Source organism: Paramisgurnus dabryanus, chromosome 1, assembly GCF_030506205.2.
Source record: "Paramisgurnus dabryanus chromosome 1, PD_genome_1.1, whole genome shotgun sequence".
In the NCBI taxonomy this organism is placed as follows: Eukaryota; Metazoa; Chordata; class Actinopteri; order Cypriniformes; family Cobitidae; genus Paramisgurnus; species Paramisgurnus dabryanus.
The window spans coordinates 39341638-39362946 of NC_133337.1; the positions used below are offsets into that span (position 1 = coordinate 39341638).

General features: G+C 37.3%; 1 protein-coding gene and 2 long non-coding RNA genes across 3 annotated transcripts; 1 reads left to right on the forward strand and 2 right to left on the reverse strand.

Moving 5' to 3' along the window:
• Positions 1-2156: 2156 nt before the first annotated feature.
• Positions 2157-3172, reverse strand: LOC135743092 (uncharacterized). The gene is made up of 2 exons (XR_010530480.2): positions 2818-3172; positions 2157-2657 (listed from the first exon to the last, which is right to left on the reverse strand). It is a non-coding gene; the product is annotated as an uncharacterized lncRNA (long non-coding RNA).
• Positions 3172-5221, reverse strand: LOC141282978 (uncharacterized). The gene is made up of 3 exons (XR_012337914.1): positions 4917-5221; positions 3370-3426; positions 3172-3228 (listed from the first exon to the last, which is right to left on the reverse strand). It is a non-coding gene; the product is annotated as an uncharacterized lncRNA (long non-coding RNA).
• Positions 5222-8410: 3189 nt separating this feature from the next.
• On the forward strand, positions 8411-10508 carry LOC135757648 (uromodulin-like). Its single transcript, XM_073816207.1, has 5 exons — positions 8411-8616; positions 8723-8968; positions 9054-9216; positions 9968-10070; positions 10173-10508. The coding sequence occupies exons 1-5, from the start codon at positions 8426-8428 to the stop codon at positions 10178-10180; spliced, it is 711 nt and encodes a 236-aa protein (XP_073672308.1). The 5' UTR covers positions 8411-8425; the 3' UTR covers positions 10181-10508.
• The last annotated feature ends 10801 nt before the right edge of the window (positions 10509-21309 follow it).

Below are 21309 nucleotides of genomic sequence, written 5' to 3' on the forward strand. Positions count from 1 at the left end.
CTGATTGGACACTTTAGTTTCTTAGCATGTTTTTATACAGTTTCGAAATGTTTTCTCTCTCCCAAAATGTGTCACTACCGAAACACAACAACATTTGATATAAAAAATAGGTTTTTAATAGCCTATTCTGATTTTCTGTACATTAACCTTCTAAATATATTTTTTATTTTTTTTAAAGACAGTTTCATGGTTATATTTAGCCTGGTAGAACCATCCTCTGCTATTTTGCTTCGCTTCATAGACAGAGTCTGGCTGGGCATAATTGACAATCGTTTTCCTTCTCATGGGAGGGGCTTGTCTGAAGTTTAAAATCATTGGTCTAAACGTAAGCCAATCACATAACGTTTGGATATGATGTGCGTTATGCGCCAGCTCAGCCGCATCAAATTTCTGCTGTAAAACACACGCATGATGTGAAAACAAACCCATCGAACGAAATACCGAAGTTAACATGGCTATGAACGACTTATGCAGATTATGTAAAGTAAATCGGGCCAGAGCTAGTTGAACACTATCCTTACGGTGTCTTTCCACTCACGTCTAAGTGGAGGAACGCCCCTCTCTCCTCTCAAACTCTTCCACCAGACAGCCATAACCATATGTAAATTAACTCTTCCTACCTTTTTTTCTGGTTAATCAGGAACGTCACCAAAGAATGTTTGCCCACGCGTCCTCCACCATTAACTGTGAACAATGAAATTTCCTTCCATGATATCGATTGTTGTGCACGTCAAGCTGTGCTGCACACAGTTTCTCGCTGACGATCGATAATAGTTGATAAATTAAACTTTTCCCAAAACCTGTCGGGAGTAGGGCAACAACATAATCTCCATTCAAAATGTTTAACAAACACTTTTCTTGTTCGGGATTAAGTTGGCAAGTGCCGGTTCTCCACAACAGAGCAAATAGAGGTGCGTTCCATTCGACAGGGTCCCTGCGGAGTGTTCACTGCTCCCTACTCCCTGAGCACGGTATATCAGTTGAAGTGGACTTCACGGACAATAACCGCTCATTTGGAACGGCCTGCAAACGTCATCAAAGAAAGTCAACGACGGGGTCGCGCAGATTGATATAACATAAATATATATAGGACTACATTCATATTTAAATTTTTATTTACTATCACATTTCAAATATGTACACTATACAATAAAAAAAACATTGAGTACTACGTAATGAAAAACGTATGTTTATTATACACTTTAATTGACTATTGCTGCTATTACTTGACTATTAACAGAATTGAAGCCCTGCTGTAACTGTCATGCAAATATGAAAGTAAACTTTAAACTTTGGTTAACTATGTGTATATATGTGTTTTTAAACGCTTGTCATATAATTGCATAGCGGTCTGACCGTTCCGACGGGTGATCACGTGATGCGCGCAATGACAGTTGGGTGATTATCGCTCTCCACTTCCTGTGAAGTGATGTATCGATGTTCCCTGATTCCCTATGCCGTGCGCAGTGCCCTTCGAACTGAACATGTTCGCTCCCTTCGGATTGGAATCTCACTTAAGATGGCGGAATACCCTGTGAAGTCCACTTCGCAGTCCACTTACGGTCGAATGGAACGCACCTTAGCTTTCTGTGCCTCCATGTCCACTACAAACTACAACCGTACATTCGGCGCTTAGCGTCTACGTCACGGCTCTCAGCCCGCCCTCTGTTCATTGATTCGCCGGTTGTTTTGAAACCTGAGGAAAACGGTTTGAATGGGAGGTATCTCAGACTGAGTACAGAAGCGTAATGAAATTTAGCAAAAGTACAAAGTCTGACGTAGTCAGGCTACACTGTTAACGATTTCCCTGTATTTTTACAGTACGGTACTGGCAGCACGGTTGCCAGTAAGTTACTGTATTTTGGTTTTACAGTACTGTACTGTAATACCATTTTACAGTACACAAACTAGTACTGTATAGTTACAAAGCAGTACTGTACTGTAATTTTACAATATTTTATTACAGTAGTCTATTTTTACAGTAATTTACTGTAATGTCTATATTGACCCATAAATACTATTTATTACTTATTACAGTTAATACAATAATATTATATAAAATAGCTAGAGATTTAGGTTTAAATCTATAGTTATTAATATGGTAAAAATGCTATCCTTGACATGACATAATGAATTAAAAGGCAATCCAAGCAATGTTTGTATCAAAATTTTATTTAAAAAACATTTAATCGAAACAAAACATATTTAAAACAAGATTTTAAACAATAATAAACATATAATCAAGTAACATAAAATAAAATCAACAAGTATAAACAAGTTTGGAGACCCCTGCTGTAACATATTTAACTCTGGCAAATAGAACACTGTTCCATAGTTTGAAGTTTTCAGTTTAAAGTCCATCATCGACTAAAAGGTAACATTTCACTGTGGTAAAAAGAACACTGGCCCATAGTTTTAAATATTCTACTTGAATTTCATTTAACACTAAAAATAAATGCATTAAACTGTGGCAGACAGACCACAGTGGCCTTTACTTTGAAGTCGTCCATTCGAACTCAATCAGGGACTGCATGAAGCTGTTCACATGGGGGTTAATGGCCACAGCTTTTCTCTGCACCAAGTTCCTTGTCTATTTGCTTGCTCCTTGTCTGGATGTGCACTTTTTCCCATCTTTGGAATTAATTCTATCCAGAAACCTGTTAGAAATATCATAAACATTAAGTCAACAAATATAAGATAGAAAAAGATTCTTAAAAAAACTAAACTCAGCCTTGAATTTACTCCTATTCTGAAACCTTTTGCTCTTATTCTACTGTTCCACACCTAATTACATTAAAATACAGAAGATTCACTTACCGCTGAACAAACTCTTTCCTCAATGGACAGCATCCACATGGATCATGTCATGATTGAATGTCCTGAACAGAAAGTACAATTGTTACTGATTTGGACACAACTTTTTATTCTGAAAACAAAATCTTTTGTCAATAAAGTCCAGGGACACCTCTGCTAAATAAATACAATTATTAAATTAAATTTCTTATAACCAAAGTCTGAATATTTCTGTTTGTATATTTCTACATGGCAAACTAAGACAATTGTGTACATGTTGTGTATGGTCGTGTTACAGTGTTGTGTGTGGGAATTGTGAATGAGTGTATACATGGGTATTTAAAGAAACTGTAGTGGTAAAGTGCAAACTTACCGAACAATGTGCCTGGTGTGTGTCTGGTGTCACCCGTTGTGCCTCCACATCTGCCTTAACTCCTGAAAAGTGCAATGACACTCATGTAAACTACAAATAAAAAGTGATCAGCACATTCCTGTGTACTTTTACATGTGACGTGAAAGCATTTAATATTGCAGTCAAAAAAATACATGACTTGTAACTGTACATCATGTACTTGCCTGGTGCCTTTAAAGATGATCCATCTTACCCAATCCGACTTACAAGCAATGGTAAGACTGTAAAAAAGACAAATGTTACAAAATCTGTTAGCCATAGAAATAAGTAGACATTGTGAAGGAAATGGTAAAAGAAAACTTAGTAACACTTTACTATAAGAGTTTATTCCTTAACATTTGGTAATGCCTTAGCTAATATGAACTAACAATGAACAATATATTTTACAACATTAATAATATTTGATAATGTTCATTGTGCAGAGACAAAGTGATTGATTTAAAAATGTATTAAGTGTTTAAATCTAATATCATGCTATGCTAACAAATAAAACATTACTGTAAGTGTTAAGTCAGTTGTAAAACAAATATATATATAGTTGTTATATTATATATAAATATCTAAATAAGTCTTTTTTAATTATTATTCTATAACATCTTGTCTACAGAAAATCTCTGAAAATGTCTCGTTTACTGCAGAAAATAGCGATTTATAGTGACAAGGTAAAAAGACTGTCCCTTTAATGTTTTACCCGGACGGCTGCGGTGTAACACGCTATTTCACGCAAAGTTTTTTAACAAGTTAGTAGCTAGCTGCTCACTTTAAAGATAAACATGATCGCCTAAATCTGAGCAATCCTGGTTATGCCAGTTTCCTACACGATGTTATAATGGACTATTTTACATCCAGAGTTGAAGGATCAGATGACAGAGACGAGAAGACAAAGGTACGTAAATGCGGAGCCCATTCTCTTTTCGTGCATTGATTTGATGTGTTTTGGAAACTTATATACAGCGTGTAATGCATCTGAAGTGGTGGAAACAATATGCCATAAAAATGTATTGGACAACTTACTGGGCGTGTAAAACGCTTTAGAGAAGATATTCTCTGCTTTTGCTGATATACCGTAACGTTAATATAATAACAACAACAATAAGCGCGGCAATCCCTTTCGTTCATCTGATATTAAGATGAGCCCAGGTCTGAATGATATTTGGTCGAAGTTAAAGCTGCGATGAGTTCGATGCATGTATCCAGTTAAATATGAGGTTTCTTGTTTTCACTTCTGTTGAGTAGTTCGGTAACTTACTATGCTGTGTACGGGGAGTCAAGTCCTATCTGTTTACAACCACGAGTCAGCCTTGCCAAACAGTCGAACTTAATACTTTTCTCTGACGCTAACTGAACGGATGAAACGCCGAGATAAACGACCGTTATGCTGGGACCGCAAGACCGCGCTGGCGGGTTGTCTTTGTCCATTTCGTTAAAAATAGTTTCATTGTCACCACACTTTCAACACAATATAAACTCACCAAACCGTCATAATTTAGTTAAAACAACCCTATATTCATTAAAAAAAGGTGTAAAGCGAGTTAAAGCAGCGGTAGACATCTGTGTGTAACGTTAGCTTACTTTCTGAGGGAGATTGAAACTTTGTTGGCGACCGTTTTTCTCTCTCATTGCACGTTTAAAACAATATTGTGACAAACTATTGACAACATTCTTAAACTAAAAATTAAGTTTTCATGAAACAGAAATATTTCAAACTTACCGAACTGACAGAAATCAATCGTCCTCCTTCAGCTGCAGCCAGGAGTTGTGCTCTCTCTCCCTCTGTGTGATTTGACGTTGGCGCACTTTCTCTGATTATTGCAAGTACACCTGGCACATTACAGCAATGGCTACAGCAAGGTTACATCAAGACCAAAATATACTGTAAAATTTTCCCGCTCAAACAAATTTACCCAGAATGCATTATGAACTGCAGTACTGTACTGTAATGTACACATACAGTATAGTACTGTGGATTTTTACAGTACAGTGCTGCTAAATCTACAGCGACATCTAACAGTGTAGGTTATATTGATTGGAAATATAATTTTAACAAAACTATAAGAGTGGTTTATCAAATGAAATGCATTTTGAAAGCAATATTTCTCTGTAATTGCCATGAATGCACTGATACAGATTTGAAATTCAAGGATTCATTAGTTTAAATTTTTATCTAACTAAATAAAATTATGTCATCTTTTCTGATAACAAAACCTATTTTATTTTTCTAGAACATTATTTGTTTCGGTCGTGACAGTAATGTTTCGGTAGTGACATCCATATTGGATGTCCATATTTTGTGTAAAAAAAATCATTAATCAGTCAAACATGATTGGCATTATGAAGTCAAAACATACAGCACAGTTTTATGTGTATCGTGTATATTTTATGTGTTTATGTGTATATTGGCCAATATGTGGCTGCTGTGTTCACCGACATTATCACTGGCATTATTTACAGACAGAGTGCTGGAAGCCACAAGCGATTGCAGGTCATGTGACTTAAAACAAACAACCTTTCCGTGACAACATTGAAAGCTCAGCCTAACAGCTGATCATAACTGGACAAAGCGGGTTTTTATTTCTATATAATTTTTTTATTTATATATATTTGTAGTAGTAAAGTGCTAGAAATCAATATCCTTTGCTGATAGTTTCTCATCATTGTGGAGAGTGCAGTTCATGGTTCCATAGAACCATCACCTGTTTTTACTATTTGTTAAATATAGGTTTTTAAGTTCAATAAATGTTACTTTTTTAAATTGAGACATTTATAATGTAAACTGAGTGAGCAAAAGCAGTATCGGCTCCAGAAAATCGGCAGCCTGTATCGGTATCGGCATTGGCACAAAAAAAAAAAATCCATATGGGTCGATCCCTAAAAAGAACTATACACACAGAACTGTCTTTTAACCATCTTCCTGGGTTTGTCCTTTCTTTTCCTCCATTCTTTTCTGACATTTCTTTGCTCCCTGTCAGATAATTCTTTGATACTTTTCAGCATCCCTTCTTCCCTGCGTTTCTGATTTTGTTATCTTTCCTTTTTTTAAGTATTCTTGGTACCTTTCTGGGTCCTCCCTCAATGTTTGTATGTTTTTTCTCAGTCTGTCCGCTCTACTTTCATCTTTCCGTCTATGCATATTGGCAATTCCTCTCTCTCTGTAGCTATCTCTACAAATTAACCAAAGATATTTACATTTACATTATTAGTGTGAGCCTCTCCTGTCTATACTTAACAATGACATGTCAATTTACTATGATACTGATAAGTGCTTTCTGTTATATCAATTATATAAAGCAATCAATCAAGTCCCGCTAAATTAGCGCAGAAAGTTTTCCTAGAGACCAGAGGTAGAATCATATAGCCTTCATTTATCTTAGTTTGTAGTCCTAGTCAAATCACATACAACATTACAGAAATATGACTGACAAATTATTTGTACTGAAAAAGAATATATGTGCACTTGAAAGTTTCTATTTATTTATTAAAATAAAGAAACAAGTGTCATTTTGTCACTACCGAAACAATCACGTCACAACCAAAAAGGGGAGTGGCTTAAAGCAGTATTATAATATTGACCAAACTATGCAATGTTTCGGTAGTGACGTGAAAATGCGGGACAGTGTTTTTTTTACATGATTATTCATGTTTTTTACTGAAAATATCCAATAAATATATTTTTGGTTTTAATTTACAAAAGTATTCAAAATGATACTTCTTTAAAAAAGTATAAAAAATTATAAAAAAAATATTTCATATTTTTTTTCTATGGTGAAATTCAGACCTTGGGGTTTGGGACAACCACCTCTCAATTGAAAGCACCATATAAATGATGATATTTTATATATAAAGCCTGCAGCTACCTCAAATATTACTTTGGGTTTTGATTGCTATTTGCTTATATTTTTTTATTATCAAAAATTTTCCTAGGTTAATGCTTTTTAAATTAGTTTTTTGGTTCCGGGACAGCAATTTGCACGAATTCGGTAGAATGGCCCATATACATAAGTATAAAATTAAGTATTTAATACGTTAAACAATAGTTACTATAAACTTTAAATATTTTGACTTTAAAATAAGTAGATTTCGTTACACACTTTGACATGAACGTCAGAACCACCCGCCTCCCAAACGACCTGCGTTTGGGTCTAATGACGCTCTGCTTCAAGCCTCAACTTGGTAGAACACATTGTAAAATGTATTGTGGAAAAAAAGCGATGAGAAAAAAGATGGGAATAGTAAATAAAATTAAATTGGACATAAGTTATAAGAATGAATGAAATATTGTTAACAGTCGTGGTGTGCGTAACTAGGCAACCACGTTTTTGTTCACGTTGCATGACGTCATCGAAGTATGTCCCAGAATGTGCATACTCTTTTGCTACACACTCAAAAGTAGTATAAGTAGGCGAATTGGGACTCAGCATTAGTCTATCTTTTTACAGACTATGGTGTGCATTTAACAATAAATAGCATTACTAAACATACCTCTGCACGTTGGGCGCCATTATTAAACAAAATGCTCTCTGCCTTCGTTTGTCAAACAGTTCCGATGTCTTTCCTTGGGCTGTTAGATGGTCCGCTCTGAAAAAAAAGTGCATGTCTAATCCACAGATCTGCATTGTCCTTTTATCGTAGCTGCAGCTGATATTAGATGTAAATTTGATCTATTCACAGTTTCTCCAATAATCCACTTAATCTTGCTTAACTAATTATGAACTTTAGATAACGTAGTGTAAACACAGTTTTTTAGGACAGTTTTTTGATTAAATGTAAAGCAGCTAGGTCTATACATAAAGCAGCTGAGGGTGGCTGGACTCAATGTCCAGTCATCAATTTAAATGCTCAGAGTATTGATTTAATTCACCATGTTTGGTTTGCTTGATGGTAACAGCATACAGTAGCCTCAGTCAAAAACTAAAAAGGAAGGTTCCTACCAACAGTATATTTGATAATTGCACAAGAGTGACCCCTTCTGGACAACTTAACATAATTAAAAACACAAATGGCTTTTACAAATAAAAATATGATTATACAAAATTATTAGATGAAGCAAAGTATTAAGATAATCAGAATTTGGAATTAATAAGCAATAAAAGGCAGTGAAAGAAATACAGCCTTTATTGCCCAGAAGGTGACAGATGATGTTTATGATTGTGTCCATCAGCTATCATCAAAAACTACCAAACTTAATGTTCTTGCAAGTCTCTAATAAGAGGATGTTCAACTATGAATTCTGAACTATATGTTTGTGATCCACAGGCCAATGGCACTCATATCACCTACGAGAACTTTATTTTGGGAGCACCAGGGTCATCTGAAGGTCTCATCAGCAGGGAGAGAATTCTACAGATATCTTTCAGCTGTGTTTACCCCCAAACCCAAACACTTTCTATGATAGAAATGAACCCACTGGAGAGGTGAGACCTTCTAATTTGCTACACACATATATAAAAAATCAATTTACAAGAATAATACACGACTATATCCCTATATTTTACCTGATTTATGTTGTTATTTTCCCAGCGTTTATCACAAGAACCTTCCTTCTGGTCAAGGGATGTATCAGGTCCGAATGATCCCATATGAGGACGTTGGGTTCTCTCAGCCCTTCAATGGTAGTGTGGATGCAGAACTCAACCAGGAGATTTTTGTTGAGGTTCGTGTTGATGGGGTTGACAGTCGACAGTTGGTGACAGTGATTGACACATGTTGGGCTACACCTGTGAATGATCCAGATTACAGTCTGCGCTGGGATCTCATCACTGGAGAGTAAGAGACAAACATTTCTTTGTGTTTGCTGTAACGTGTTTAAAGACATTTAAAGGGTTATATAAATAATCCTCCTTATCCTCAGGTGTCCAAATCCACATGATAACACAGTGAAGCTTCTTCAGAATGGTGTCTCAACATCCAGCCGTTTCTCCTTCAGGATGTTCATCTTCAACTCAAACTCCACTAAAGTTTACCTGCACTGTGCTGTTCATCTTTGTCTTCTGGCCAACAATTACTGCTCAGCGGTAGGTTTACAAAAAGTAATTTACAGAACACAGAATACTTTAATGTTGCCTATGTGTCGCAAACATTCTTGGATTAGTGCTAGTATCTACTATAAATTTGGCAAAATACCTTAAGTTATACAAATAAAATAAATAATAGTCTGGACTAACTCGCATATATTAGGACGAAAATCCCTTAAACATACCTAAGAAAACTGCAACATCTGATTGTGGGTCAACATTTTGTAAAGTTCATCTCCTAAAAAAGCACTCATAATGATTAAAGTAATGAAAATGGTTACTTACCGCAATATAAATGCACACGTTCAGGTTATAAACACTAAACTGTAAAAACGCGTAAAAGTCTCCTCAGGTTTAATCGCCATCACTCGCGAGAAGAGAAACCGTTGATATTTTGAATGTACATTTCCTGCAGTTGGGGAGGCGCGTGTTACGTCACTAGAGGGCGCTAGAAGCAAATAAAAAAGTCTGGTGATGTAAAGCTTACAAAGTTTACAGCTGTTCGGTTCACATTATCCATCACGTTAACATGAGAAGATTAAACGATCTTCCATTTTCCCCCCTAAAATACAATTGTCTTTTGAAGAAAAAAATAGGTTATGTAAAACGTAGTATATTATGCACCAATTAATACTAATACTAATGCGTTTAAATAATTTTAATACTATACAATGTGTGCTTTTATTGGTTGGTTCTTGTTACATCAGATAATAATCAAAATATTGAATATTTCACATGTTCAATCTTTTAGCACTGTGCTTCTGGATATCACCAGAGGGTCGGCAGGTCTCTGGACTTCTATGACAGTTCTTCTATATCCATGGGTCCTTTCGTCTGGTCTGATGGAAATGCAGGTAAACATTTGCTTTAATATCCTTAACACTTCATTTACAGAAATATGAGGACTGTTTTATTTGTGTTTTGTAACTTGATCATGCACTGAATCCTATTCACAGACAAATAGGCTCCAGAATTAGTGTGAGTGTCCGGAGCTCCTGGTCTGACTGGTTGTTTGATGATACTTTTGGTTTCACTCCTGAGAGCCTGCACCATCTTCTAGGACGTCTCCACAATGCAAAAATTCTAATCTTAAAAGTTTCTATAGCTTAACATTTGCTTCGTCATATCTGATATCTAATTATGTTTTCTATAAAACTAATGAAGGAAGAGCACTACACTTGTTTTATTGCTTAATTTGAAATTATTCTTTCTAATGTAATGATAAGATTTAGTTTGATTGTTGATTATTATCTTTCCTTTAAAAATACTTTATTGGGTTAAAAAAATATATTGTGAAAAATAAAGTTCAAACCAAGCATCTGAATGCGTAAGAAGTTCATTTGATTGCCAGAAGAGTACTTTAGAAACTACAGATTTGAGTAGGCTATTTGAAACAACTGGTTGCAATGTAAGGGGCCGATCACACGTTAAAAACGTGAGGTGGACCGCACTGCCTTTATTTTATTGACCCTAGAAAAGAGCAGTGCACTGCATATTTTTATAAAGGATAAAGGAGGATTCACTACAGTGGTTTAGTCTGTAGGGACGCCGAAATTACTGAGAAATGTTAACAGCAAGATGGTGTAAAACTGTGTATTTCTTGTCAGTTATCATTCTTCTGCAACTTATACCAATGATGGAAATAGGCGCAGTTATGATAGCAAAATATGTGGGAGAGCATTGCTAGAATATAAATATATATTTCAATATGTAGTGTTTAAGTATTAACATTCAATCAAACTAAACCAAATGGTTACACTATAAATGCATGAAATGGTAAATAATACATGTATATATAATACGAGATATTACCTGATATTAAAGAGAACAGAGAAAGTTTATAAGAAAGAGACACAGCACTGAGAACTGGAAGCTTGGCCTAATGGCCTAAACCCCAGAGCTCAAGTAAAGAAGAAAAGCATAGAGAATGAACAGAGCTCATGGAGACCAGCCCAAAGCGGATGAGCGCAAGAAAAAGAAGAGCAAGAAGACCCCCAAACATATTATTTTATCCCCTTTCCTTAAACATGTGACAAAACCCATGATACATTCAGAAGACCACCTTTAACCCCCACTGTATTGGATAAACAGCTCTGCCAATATTCTTTGATTACTATCAGTAAGCACAGGAATGCAGATGGTTCAGGGCAGGTACAGGTCTGTTTAAATCAAAGTCTTGTGCCATTTGACGGTCATGTTTGCAATGCCTCAGGCACTTATTTCAGTGATGCAAGACTAAAGTTCTATCTAATGGAATGAGGAACGACAGGTATCTTTAAAACCATCACAATGAATCAACTGGTCCATAACTTTTGTTTAAAAACACACTCGCACAAAGCAATCTCGACTGTCTAAGCATTAGGCCAAGACTGCCCTGTGTATGCCAACTACACGGTCAGGGAGTTTTCTCGCCTTCCTTCAGTAGATTTCTTCAAAAGTGGGCAACATTTTACATTGCACATCATCTGATCTATTTTTATTTAATGTGACACTGATCATATAGCGTTTTAAAAGTTGCAGTTTTTTTTATTTTTGTAACTAGGTTTCCATATAATCAATAATAATGACATGTATATGAAACAAGATGAATTATTTTTTAATGAATAAAGCTTCAGATGAAGTACAGGAATAAAGAGCATCAGACTTATGTTAAATCATGTGAAAATAAAATATCTTAAAAATGTCTGTATGCTGTAGATGAAGATCTTTGATCTCTTATCAGTTTTTTGCATTATAACCGCCTGAAAATTTCTATAGTTTTGTATTTTAATCTTTAATTTGGGGTAAAAAGAAGAACATAATTGTAATGATGTATCTTTGTATGTTGTTATATGACAAACACGCCATCAGACATTGGAATACGAACACACACCGTATGTTTATTTACTTCCGTACAAGTGCAGGGGCGCTCTCACATCTACGTACACGTAGCTGTGGGCGTGACCTTGCTTCGCACCGAAGCAGAACATTACATCACTCTTTTTTTTTTTTTTTTAAAGTCTTTTTTTTCCAGATTAACATGTTCGGCAAAGACATTAGAACAATATACATTTGTTGCAAAATCAATACTGCAGTTGTTTACTTATATTCAAAACAGGTTTCGGGCCTTCAACAGGGCCTGAAGAATACCAGACATAACAGAACTTAAAACACTGTACGTCTGTTACACCAGCAAATACTGTTTCATTTAAGCTTTGTGGACTATATGGAACTTACTGCTGAAATGGGGTTTTCAGTAACACTCTAAAACAAAGTGTATGAATAGTCACTGTATTGCATACTCTTTAGAACAAGAAACAGTCAAAGGATGTTCACTTTTACTACTCAGAACATCTAAACGTAATCAGAGAGGCGGACAGGAGGTCTGCGATTGGATCTAGTAGGATATCTCGGGGAGATGTTACGTGTGTTAGTTTCTTCCATCTCGTTTTCAAATCCTAGTTCCAGCAATGGATCTGGGGTGCCCTGCTTAAGTTTTTTAAAGAAAGAGCAATTCCTCGTGACAGAATGTCCATTCCTTTCTGCGGTTACCATGGTGCCTTTGACCTTAGTGACCACAAGTGGTTTTACATTGTATGGTGTTGTTAGTTTGTTGTGTTTCTGCTGACGACATATAACCGAATCTCCAGGTTCAATGGCAGAGTGTGTGGCATGTCTTCGTGCGTCCGACAGAGCTTTCATTTTGTCCTTTGCCATTTTGTCTCTTTTGCGGATGTCAGTGTCAGCAGCAATGGTGATTGGTAGGGGTAAAGGTATTTTTGTTTGCATCTTCCTTTGAAAGATCAGCTCTGCAGGTGAAGTCCCCGTTGTACTGTGAGGTGTAGATCTGTACTCACGAAGGAACACATTAAGCTGTTGCTTCCAAGGGATGCCTTGAATGTGTGCAGTACGAATAGCTTTGCCTAGAGTGCGCATGAATCGTTCAGCTGTGGCATTTGCTTGTGGCCAGAGAGGGGTTATTTTCCGATGGTGAAATCCAAGATGTTCAGCAAACTGAGAAAACATTTTGCTATTGAACGGTGGGCCGTTGTCAGTTTTGAGGACCCTGGGTATTCCAAACATGGAAAAAACATCATCAATGGCCGGAATCACTGTATTGGCTGAAGTGGAGTGAAGAATTTTGATGACAGGATACCGCGTGTAATCATCAACAATGACTAATACATACTCGCCCGATGGTAGAGGTCCATAAAAGTCTGCGCTCACATCATGCCAAGGTGCTTCTGGCAGGGCGGACATCTGAAGTGGTTCAACATTAGTGACTGGTGTGTTAGCTTGACACGCAATGCAGTTTGTGATCATGGTTTCAACTTTATGGTCTATATAAGGGAACCATACCTTCTCTCTCAGCAGACTTTTGGTTTTGGCGATGCCCTGATGGCTTTCATGGGCGAGCTGTAATACTCTTTGCTGCAATGCTGTGGGTATTATTATTCTAGAACCTCTGAGTATGAGGTCATCACCTGGTGACACAGTGAGCTCAGAGCTGATGTTTTTGTAATGTTTCAAGGCGGTGGTCATGTCACATGTGCTTTTGTGCCATGTGTTGTTTCTTACATGTACACAGACCTGTTGTAGTACAGAATCGTTCTTCGTTTCAGTCTTGATCTCATCCAGTGTCATGGCTTTTGGTGTGGCTTGCAGAGCCATGAAGTTTACATATTCCTCAGCCACTTTAGATGCTCTCGTGTTGTGCTCTGTATCGAGAGGGACAGGGTGTCTGGACATAAAATCCGCTGGATTGTCTGTGCCTTTTTTGTACTGAATGGTAAGATTGTACGGCTGAAGTCTCAGACCCCACCTTTCGATTCTGGCTGGGGGCTTTGATCTGGGGTTGTTCCAAATTAACTCCAGTGGCTTATGGTCGGTAATCAGAGTCGGAGTAAAAGGATGACCGTAAAGGTACAAATGGAAGTGCTCGCAGCTCCATACAATGGCTAAAGCTTCGCGTTCAGTCTGGGAGTAGCGTGTTTCGACGTCACTGAGTGCACGACTGGCATATGCTATGATGCATCTCTGTCCGTTCTGTGTTTGTGACAGGATGGCCCCGAGGCCTACTGGGCTAGCATCCACAGCAAGTTCAGTGTCTTTAGATGGGTCAAAGTAAGACATGGTGGTGGCGTTGGCCAGGGCATCTTTAAGTTGCTGTAGGGCATTGCGATGTGTGTCAGTCCAGCTCCACTGTGTGCCTTTTTTAGTCAGGTCTCGGAGAGGCGCTGTGATAGTGGAGAAGTCTTTAATAAACCGAGAACAGTAGTTTGCCATTCCGAGTAGGCTTCGAATTTCTCCTGCGTCTTTAGGCTCACTTGCTTGTTGTATAGCTGTGACTTTTTTGGGGTCGGCAGAGATACCATCAGCGGAGAAGATAAATCCAAAGAACTCAAGTCTATGCTTATTGAATTCACATTTTTCACGGTTAAGTGTAAGACCACTGTCCTTTAACCTTTGAAACACAGCTTTTAGGTCTTCATCATGTGCGTCCTGTGATATGCCGAAAACAATGATGTCGTCACTGAGGTTTTTAACGCCACTGATGCCTTGTAGAGTTTGAGCTATGGCGTTCTGAAACACTTCCGCTGCAGAGGAAATGCCAAAATTTAGGCGTTTGTACCTTCTTAGTCCCAGGTGTGGTGAATGTAGTAATGTATCGGCTGTCTGGGTGCAGTTCTAATTGATGATATCCAGCTCTGAGGTCAAGTTTTGAAAAGAATTTTGCACCATTCAATTCCTGAATCACATCATCAATAGTTGGCGTTATGTGACGTTCGCGTTGTATGGCTGTATTTGCCTGCCGCATGTCGACACATATCCTGACTTTATTGGGGTCTTTTGGTTTGGGTGGAGTTACGATTGGAGATACCCATGGAGTTGGACCTGTTACTGTTTCTATGATGTCATCATCTGCTAGCTTTTGTAGCTCTGCTTCTACTTTCTGTCGAATGTGAAACGGCACTCGTCTGTGTGGTTGACATGTCGGCTGAACGTCTGGATTGATGTGAAGTTTCACCTGGAAGTTTTTGAGTTTCCCAATTCCTTCAAATAGTTGTGGGTGTGAGTCAACTAGTTCCTCAGCTACTGTGGATTTACCTTTTGTGAAACTGGTGGTACTGATTATGTTAATGAGTTCAAGTTCTTGTGCAGTTCCATAGCTTAAGAGAGTGTGTCCATCATTTTCGAGGACGTAGAACTTTGCCTCCACAGTCTTATGTGAAGTTTGAACATTGCATTGAAAAGATCCAGTGATGGGCAGAGCTGTATCAGAGCCATAAGCAAAGATTTTAATTGTTGCTGGTTTAAGCAGAGGCTTGGGTGTGAGTGTGTTAAACACTGCTTTGCTGATAATGTTTACCGCAGCTCCAGAGTCAATCAGAACTTTGACTTTAGTTCCATGTATTGTTATGTGCGTCTGAGGCTGTTGCTGACATGTAGTGGTGTTTAAAACGAATACATACGCGTCATCGCTGCTTGATGAATCAGTGTGCATGTGGCTGGCACATGTTGCGGTAACTTGTTTGACTCTGGTCATGTTGTTGTATTGCTTACGTGGATGCTCACTGTATTTCCTTGAGCTGCTCCTTGTGCTGTGTTCATTAGGGGCCTTAGAGCTGGAACGACACATTTTTGCAAAGTGGTTTGGTTTTCTGCATGCTCTGCATTCTTTTCCTTTGGCAGGACAGACATCTTGATGTGGATAATTTCCCCCACAATTTCTGCATTGAGTATTGGATGTTCGTCTGTATGTCGTTTTGAAATGACTTTGCTGCTTTGTTGCTTTGCCTGTATGCTGCAATGCATTCACAGCCGCCGCTGCGTGTTGTTCAATGCCTGTTGCTTGTTGTTCAGAAATTTCTAGAGTTCTGCCATGATCAAGAAGAGCCTCTAAAGACAGGTCAGGTTCTCTGAGTGCTTTTCTGCGCAGCCTTGATGAAGTGCAGCTTTGTATTAACTGTGCTTTTATCTCACGATCAACATCGGAAAACTCACAGTCTTTTGCAAGCATTCTTAGTCTTGTTTGATATGTGTCTAGATTTTCACCAGGTTGTTGTACAGCTTTTCTGAATTGGTATACTAGAAACTGTGTGTTCTTTTTAGGGGAAAAATACCCATCTAGTTTCGTTTTTGTTGCAGCATAACCATCGGTGTCTGATGCGAACGTGTCGTAGATATCATGCACGCGTTCACCGGCGAGGTGTAACATCAGCGCTTTTTGTCTTGCATCATTAGTGATATTCATAGCAATGAGATAATTCTCGAACCGCTGCATCCACTTGTGCCACCGAGTTCCTAACGAACTGGGGTCAGTTTCTGTGTCGAACGGCAGGATGGCTGTATTACTCAGTACAGACTGCATGACTGTTGTTAGATCACTTGTTTACTCACTTATCAGCCGAAAGATATCTTGATGTCTTGAAATGCACGATTAGATTGCGTTTAATCTCTCGTCGCCATTGTAATGATGTATCTTTGTATGTTGTTATATGACAAACACGCCATCAGACATTGGAATACGAACACACACCGTATGTTTATTTACTTCCGTACAAGTGCAGGGGCGCTCTCACATCTACGTACACGTAGCTGTGGGCGTGACCTTGCTTCGCACCGAAGCAGAACATTACAATAATAATATTCTTATACACTTCTGTACAATGTGTGGTTTTGTTATTTTCCATGGTGATGCTACAGACAATCATTTGCGTGAGATAAATCTTCTTCTACTTTCATTTTAAAGAATGTTGTTCAACTGGTTAGAAAAACTGTATTCTTAACCTACCCATGCTACCCAGTCTTAACATTACAACAATATTTAACCACAACAATACTGAAACATTAATATAAAACAGACATTCTCTATTAGGACACATGTTGAAATCAATCTGATATAGCGTTTATAATAGTTGCACTAAGTTTACTATTTTGGGCAAACTCCTTTGCAAACCTGAATAAAAATTAAACACTTTCACTTTGAAAATGAATCCACAATTGCAGAAAATTGCAGTCCTTCTTAGAAATCCAATAGTTGTCGGCAGTCGCTATCCTAATATTTTCTTAAATTAAGCCCTTGCTGTCCTCTTGCAACCCAGTCTCACGGCAAATCGTGTTATAGTAACGAAAATTTTGATTAATTTATTCGTGTTTGATGACACAAATTTCCGCTGTTTTTCGTGTCTCTGGAGACGAATGTATTTTTTTCGTCCTTCCCAGCACGAATTTCTATCAATGGCTGTTCGTGTCTGTGACACGACTTTCTTTATCGTGTCATTTTATATTTTGTTTTCTCATCGTTCTTTTCTATTTTTTGACCATTGTCGCTTGGGGTTAGGGTTAGAATCACTTTTTGCGACTTCCTAACCCAAATCCCAACTCTAACCCCAACTCCAGGCGAGAATAGTTTTAAAAGCGGATGAAAAACATGTAGAAATCAATGCAAAAAATTACATCCTAATGCAAACCCCGTATCTAACCCTAACCCCAAGCGACAATGATTTAAAAATAGAAATGAGAAAACAAAATATAAAATGACACGATAAAGAAAGTCGTGTCACAGACACGAACAGCCATTGATAGAATTTCGTGCTGGGAAGGACGAAAAAGACATTCGTCTCCAGAGACACGAAAAACAGCGGAAATTCATGTCATCAAACACGAATAAATGTATCAAAAATTTCCGTTACTATAACACGACTTGCCGTGAGACTGTGTTGCAACCCCTCTTGCATTTACACAAATAAATGTGTTATTCTTAATTTTTCATGAAACATACAGTTCACGGATCAGCATGAACGCTTTTTAGTGGCATGTGAGAACTTATCTTGAAATGCCAAACATCAAATTAAAAACCACCAGAACCGCCAAATATGTAAAACATTGCATGTACTCGGTCATGCTTGCACGCTGTTTTTTCAAGTGTTTCTATTGTGCTAAAAACTAAATAATTTACAATAGTTTTATATTAATTAGCATTGCATGTTGCTACAGTGTTAATAATTAAATGTGTACAATAAAAAATCAAAAACGTGATGACGGTGGAGCCCCCTAGCGTACTCATGGGCCCATATGCCTGGCATACTCTGCACGGAGGACCCATAATTGCCCGTGGACACCGCGCCTGTCAGCAAGACACAGAGACGTTTCTGACTTATTAAAATAATTATGGAATAAGAAAAATATAAATTTTATTTTAGAAAATATGACACATTGATGTAGATTAAACTATTCAACAGTATATCAAATTAATCAATCTTAGAAATTTATGCAACATAAACAGAATAACATTAACAAAAAACAGAACTTATAATACTAAAACAGTGACAAGAAATGTTTTTTTCTGATTAATACACTTGTATTTAATATAGGTTTTAGTTGTTTCTTTTAAAATATCCATCCATTATATGCAGCCGTTGCAGGTGCGCAATGAATCTTGGGATATCCTCGGCTGTTAAGGATCCATTCGTTCTATCCAGCGCGGAGAAATAAGGAGGCATATTGAGGCTTCATTCTAAGGCCCTCTCCCAAATGGTGCACTTCATGTGGACTTTCAGTCTCATGGCCTTAAAATGCGCGTGCTCGCTTAGTCTGCGAGTCCGTAGGGTGTCCCATCTGTCATTTTTACGCTTTGAAGTGTGCTCATTAGCGCCTCCTTTGCCCCCTAGATGCGGTCTTCAGCGAAGCCCGCACTGCAGCAGACTAAGCGCACTTTACCTACCCAAAAGTCCTTGCGAAAGAGCAATCAGACCAATCAGACCAATCAGACAACAGAAGGGAGGAGTTCACACTGACGGGCAACTTCTCTACCTATTTCCGGCGTGACGCTCGAGTCTGTCCCAAAATACGACTCTGGTGCACCCACGTGGACTCGCATCAAGGGTCCCTGAAGTCTGAACTCCATGATGTCATCAAAGTGTGGACTCTGAAGAGGACCACAAGTCCAGAGTGTGCCATTTGGAACAGGGCCTAAGCATCCTTTGAATTGGGACAGCTGCTGTGACGCAATCGGTGCAAGTTGTGCAGACGCGTCCGCCCACAAAACGGACACAGAAAGTGAAAGTATAGACGATTTCATCAGACGCACGTAACGCGATATGCGTCTGGTCCGAACTTTACTTCTGGTTTCATTTTTTTTCAACTAGTTGCTAAACTGAACAAATACCTGAAAAATAGCAAATGTTTTGGTTTCATAGGTAATCTGTTTGTTGTTTATTTTGCTTGTTATATAAATAAACTGCGTTATTTATATAACAAGTACTTTGTTGTTATTGATTCTTAATGGAGTTTACCGGAAGTTACGTGATGACCACGAAAGCTGCTTGTTTATGTTTTTACTACTGAATCCGTCTATACCCTCTACCTTTCACTCTACGTACTCCGCGAGTCACATGCGTCCTTTCCATATGGATCACGGATCAACAGCAATTCGTCACGCTACTTTCAAAAGTGCATCCGAATTGATACAGAAGGTGCTGTATCGATGTATGCATTGTCATGACGATATACCGTCATATCAATATTTTGAACACAGCACTATTTATCTCAGAAAATCCCTCTTTCAATCAATAAATAAAAGTTTTCATTAGATTCATATTTGTATTATTCATATTCACATTTATTGCTTTTTAAAAATATTGGGTCAGATTTTTGACATTTGCTTTGGATACAAATTATTTATGATTTAACATCAAAATGGATTTTGATAAAACCAAGAAGTGTCTGTCAGTCTGTCAATGGTTGGGTAAAATCTACAAAACAGATATGTTTCAGTGCAAACTTAAAAAGCAAATAGTTTGTCACAATGCTGTATAGAGTCGTGTAAGTCTGGAGGAATCTTGATCAACTAGTTTCAACAATTACCTGTAAACTTCATTTATTGTTTAACTGGCAGCAAAAACTGCAGTTTGGGAACTTTACATTGAAGTTGCTTAGCAGCATTTTTATCTGCTTTTGTTTCTTGAAGTAAGCACATATTTTTTTTTCTGTTCATTTGAAACCACAATTAACCATGAACTTTAACCACACAAGCAAAGAAAACATAATGTACATCACAATTGAATTCTGATGCTATAGTTACAAGTAAACAACAGGGACTTGTTTCTTTATGTCCTTTACATTGTTGCCAAACTTGTTGTTGAGGTTAAACCAAAGCAGATTAAATACAACATTTAAAAGATTGTTTGTAAAGAAACATGCAACTATATAGTATATTTATATATCTGCTAAATATTTGTGAATAAATAATGTTATATTTTTGAATAATGCATGCACAAAACACACACAGCTGCACAAACAACTCGAATGAGCGTACATAAAGAAATGGATTTCATAAAGCAGTTTGTTGTAGTTTCAAGTAACTTATGTATCAATATTAATAAGAGGCTAAATCAGTTTCTGACACATTTTATTTGTTAGGTATTAGATTGGTACATTTACATTTCATGTGTATCATATTAGCAATTGATCATAAAAAAACTGACTTTTAGAAAGTGAAAGACACAAACAGAGTAATAAAGGGTAATAATGGTGAATATCATTGAATGTGGGGTTAGTTACTTTTCAAGATCAGAATCCTGAATGATTACTTCATAAGAAAAATGATGTTTCTGCAGATCATTAACAAGACCTTACTGATTAATCACATAATATAGGCAGAAAATTTTTAAATATATTTTTTTAATAAAAACATTATTTAGTAACAGTTAACATTTGGTAAATGCATACATGATTTCCTCTGCATTTGCTTTGTTCACTTGAGGATTGAAGGGATCAGTTTCAGAGTCGCTTTATTGTCATTTTAATCAGACCTAAATCATATCTTCTGACAGACAGCATGATGATGATGAAGAGTTTATGTGAGTTGTTTGTGTCTGTGTGGACGCCTGCGGTGCTGACATGTGTGGTTAGATTTCCTATAACGTTTCTTTAAAACAATACTTATTTACAAGATTGAAAGCTTTTATAAAATTAAAAGAGATAATTAAATAGATGTGCTTTAACTCTACATAGGTTATTACAGGTTTATAATGACAAACAAAGTAAGCCTGATAACCTTCAATGGTAAATATTTGTGTGTTTGTGTAGGAATTAGTACCTTATTTATTT

Excerpts from the sequence above, each read along its gene's own strand:
- LOC135757648 (XM_073816207.1), top strand. The coding sequence starts at position 8,426 with ATGAATTCTGAACTATATGTTTGTGATCCACAGGCCAATGGCACTCAT. Across the intron at positions 8,617-8,722 it reads GAAATGAACCCACTGGAGAG|CGTTTATCACAAGAACCTTC; the intron begins GTGAGACCTTCT and ends TTATTTTCCCAG. Across the intron at positions 8,969-9,053 it reads TGGGATCTCATCACTGGAGA|GTGTCCAAATCCACATGATA; the intron begins GTAAGAGACAAA and ends CCTTATCCTCAG.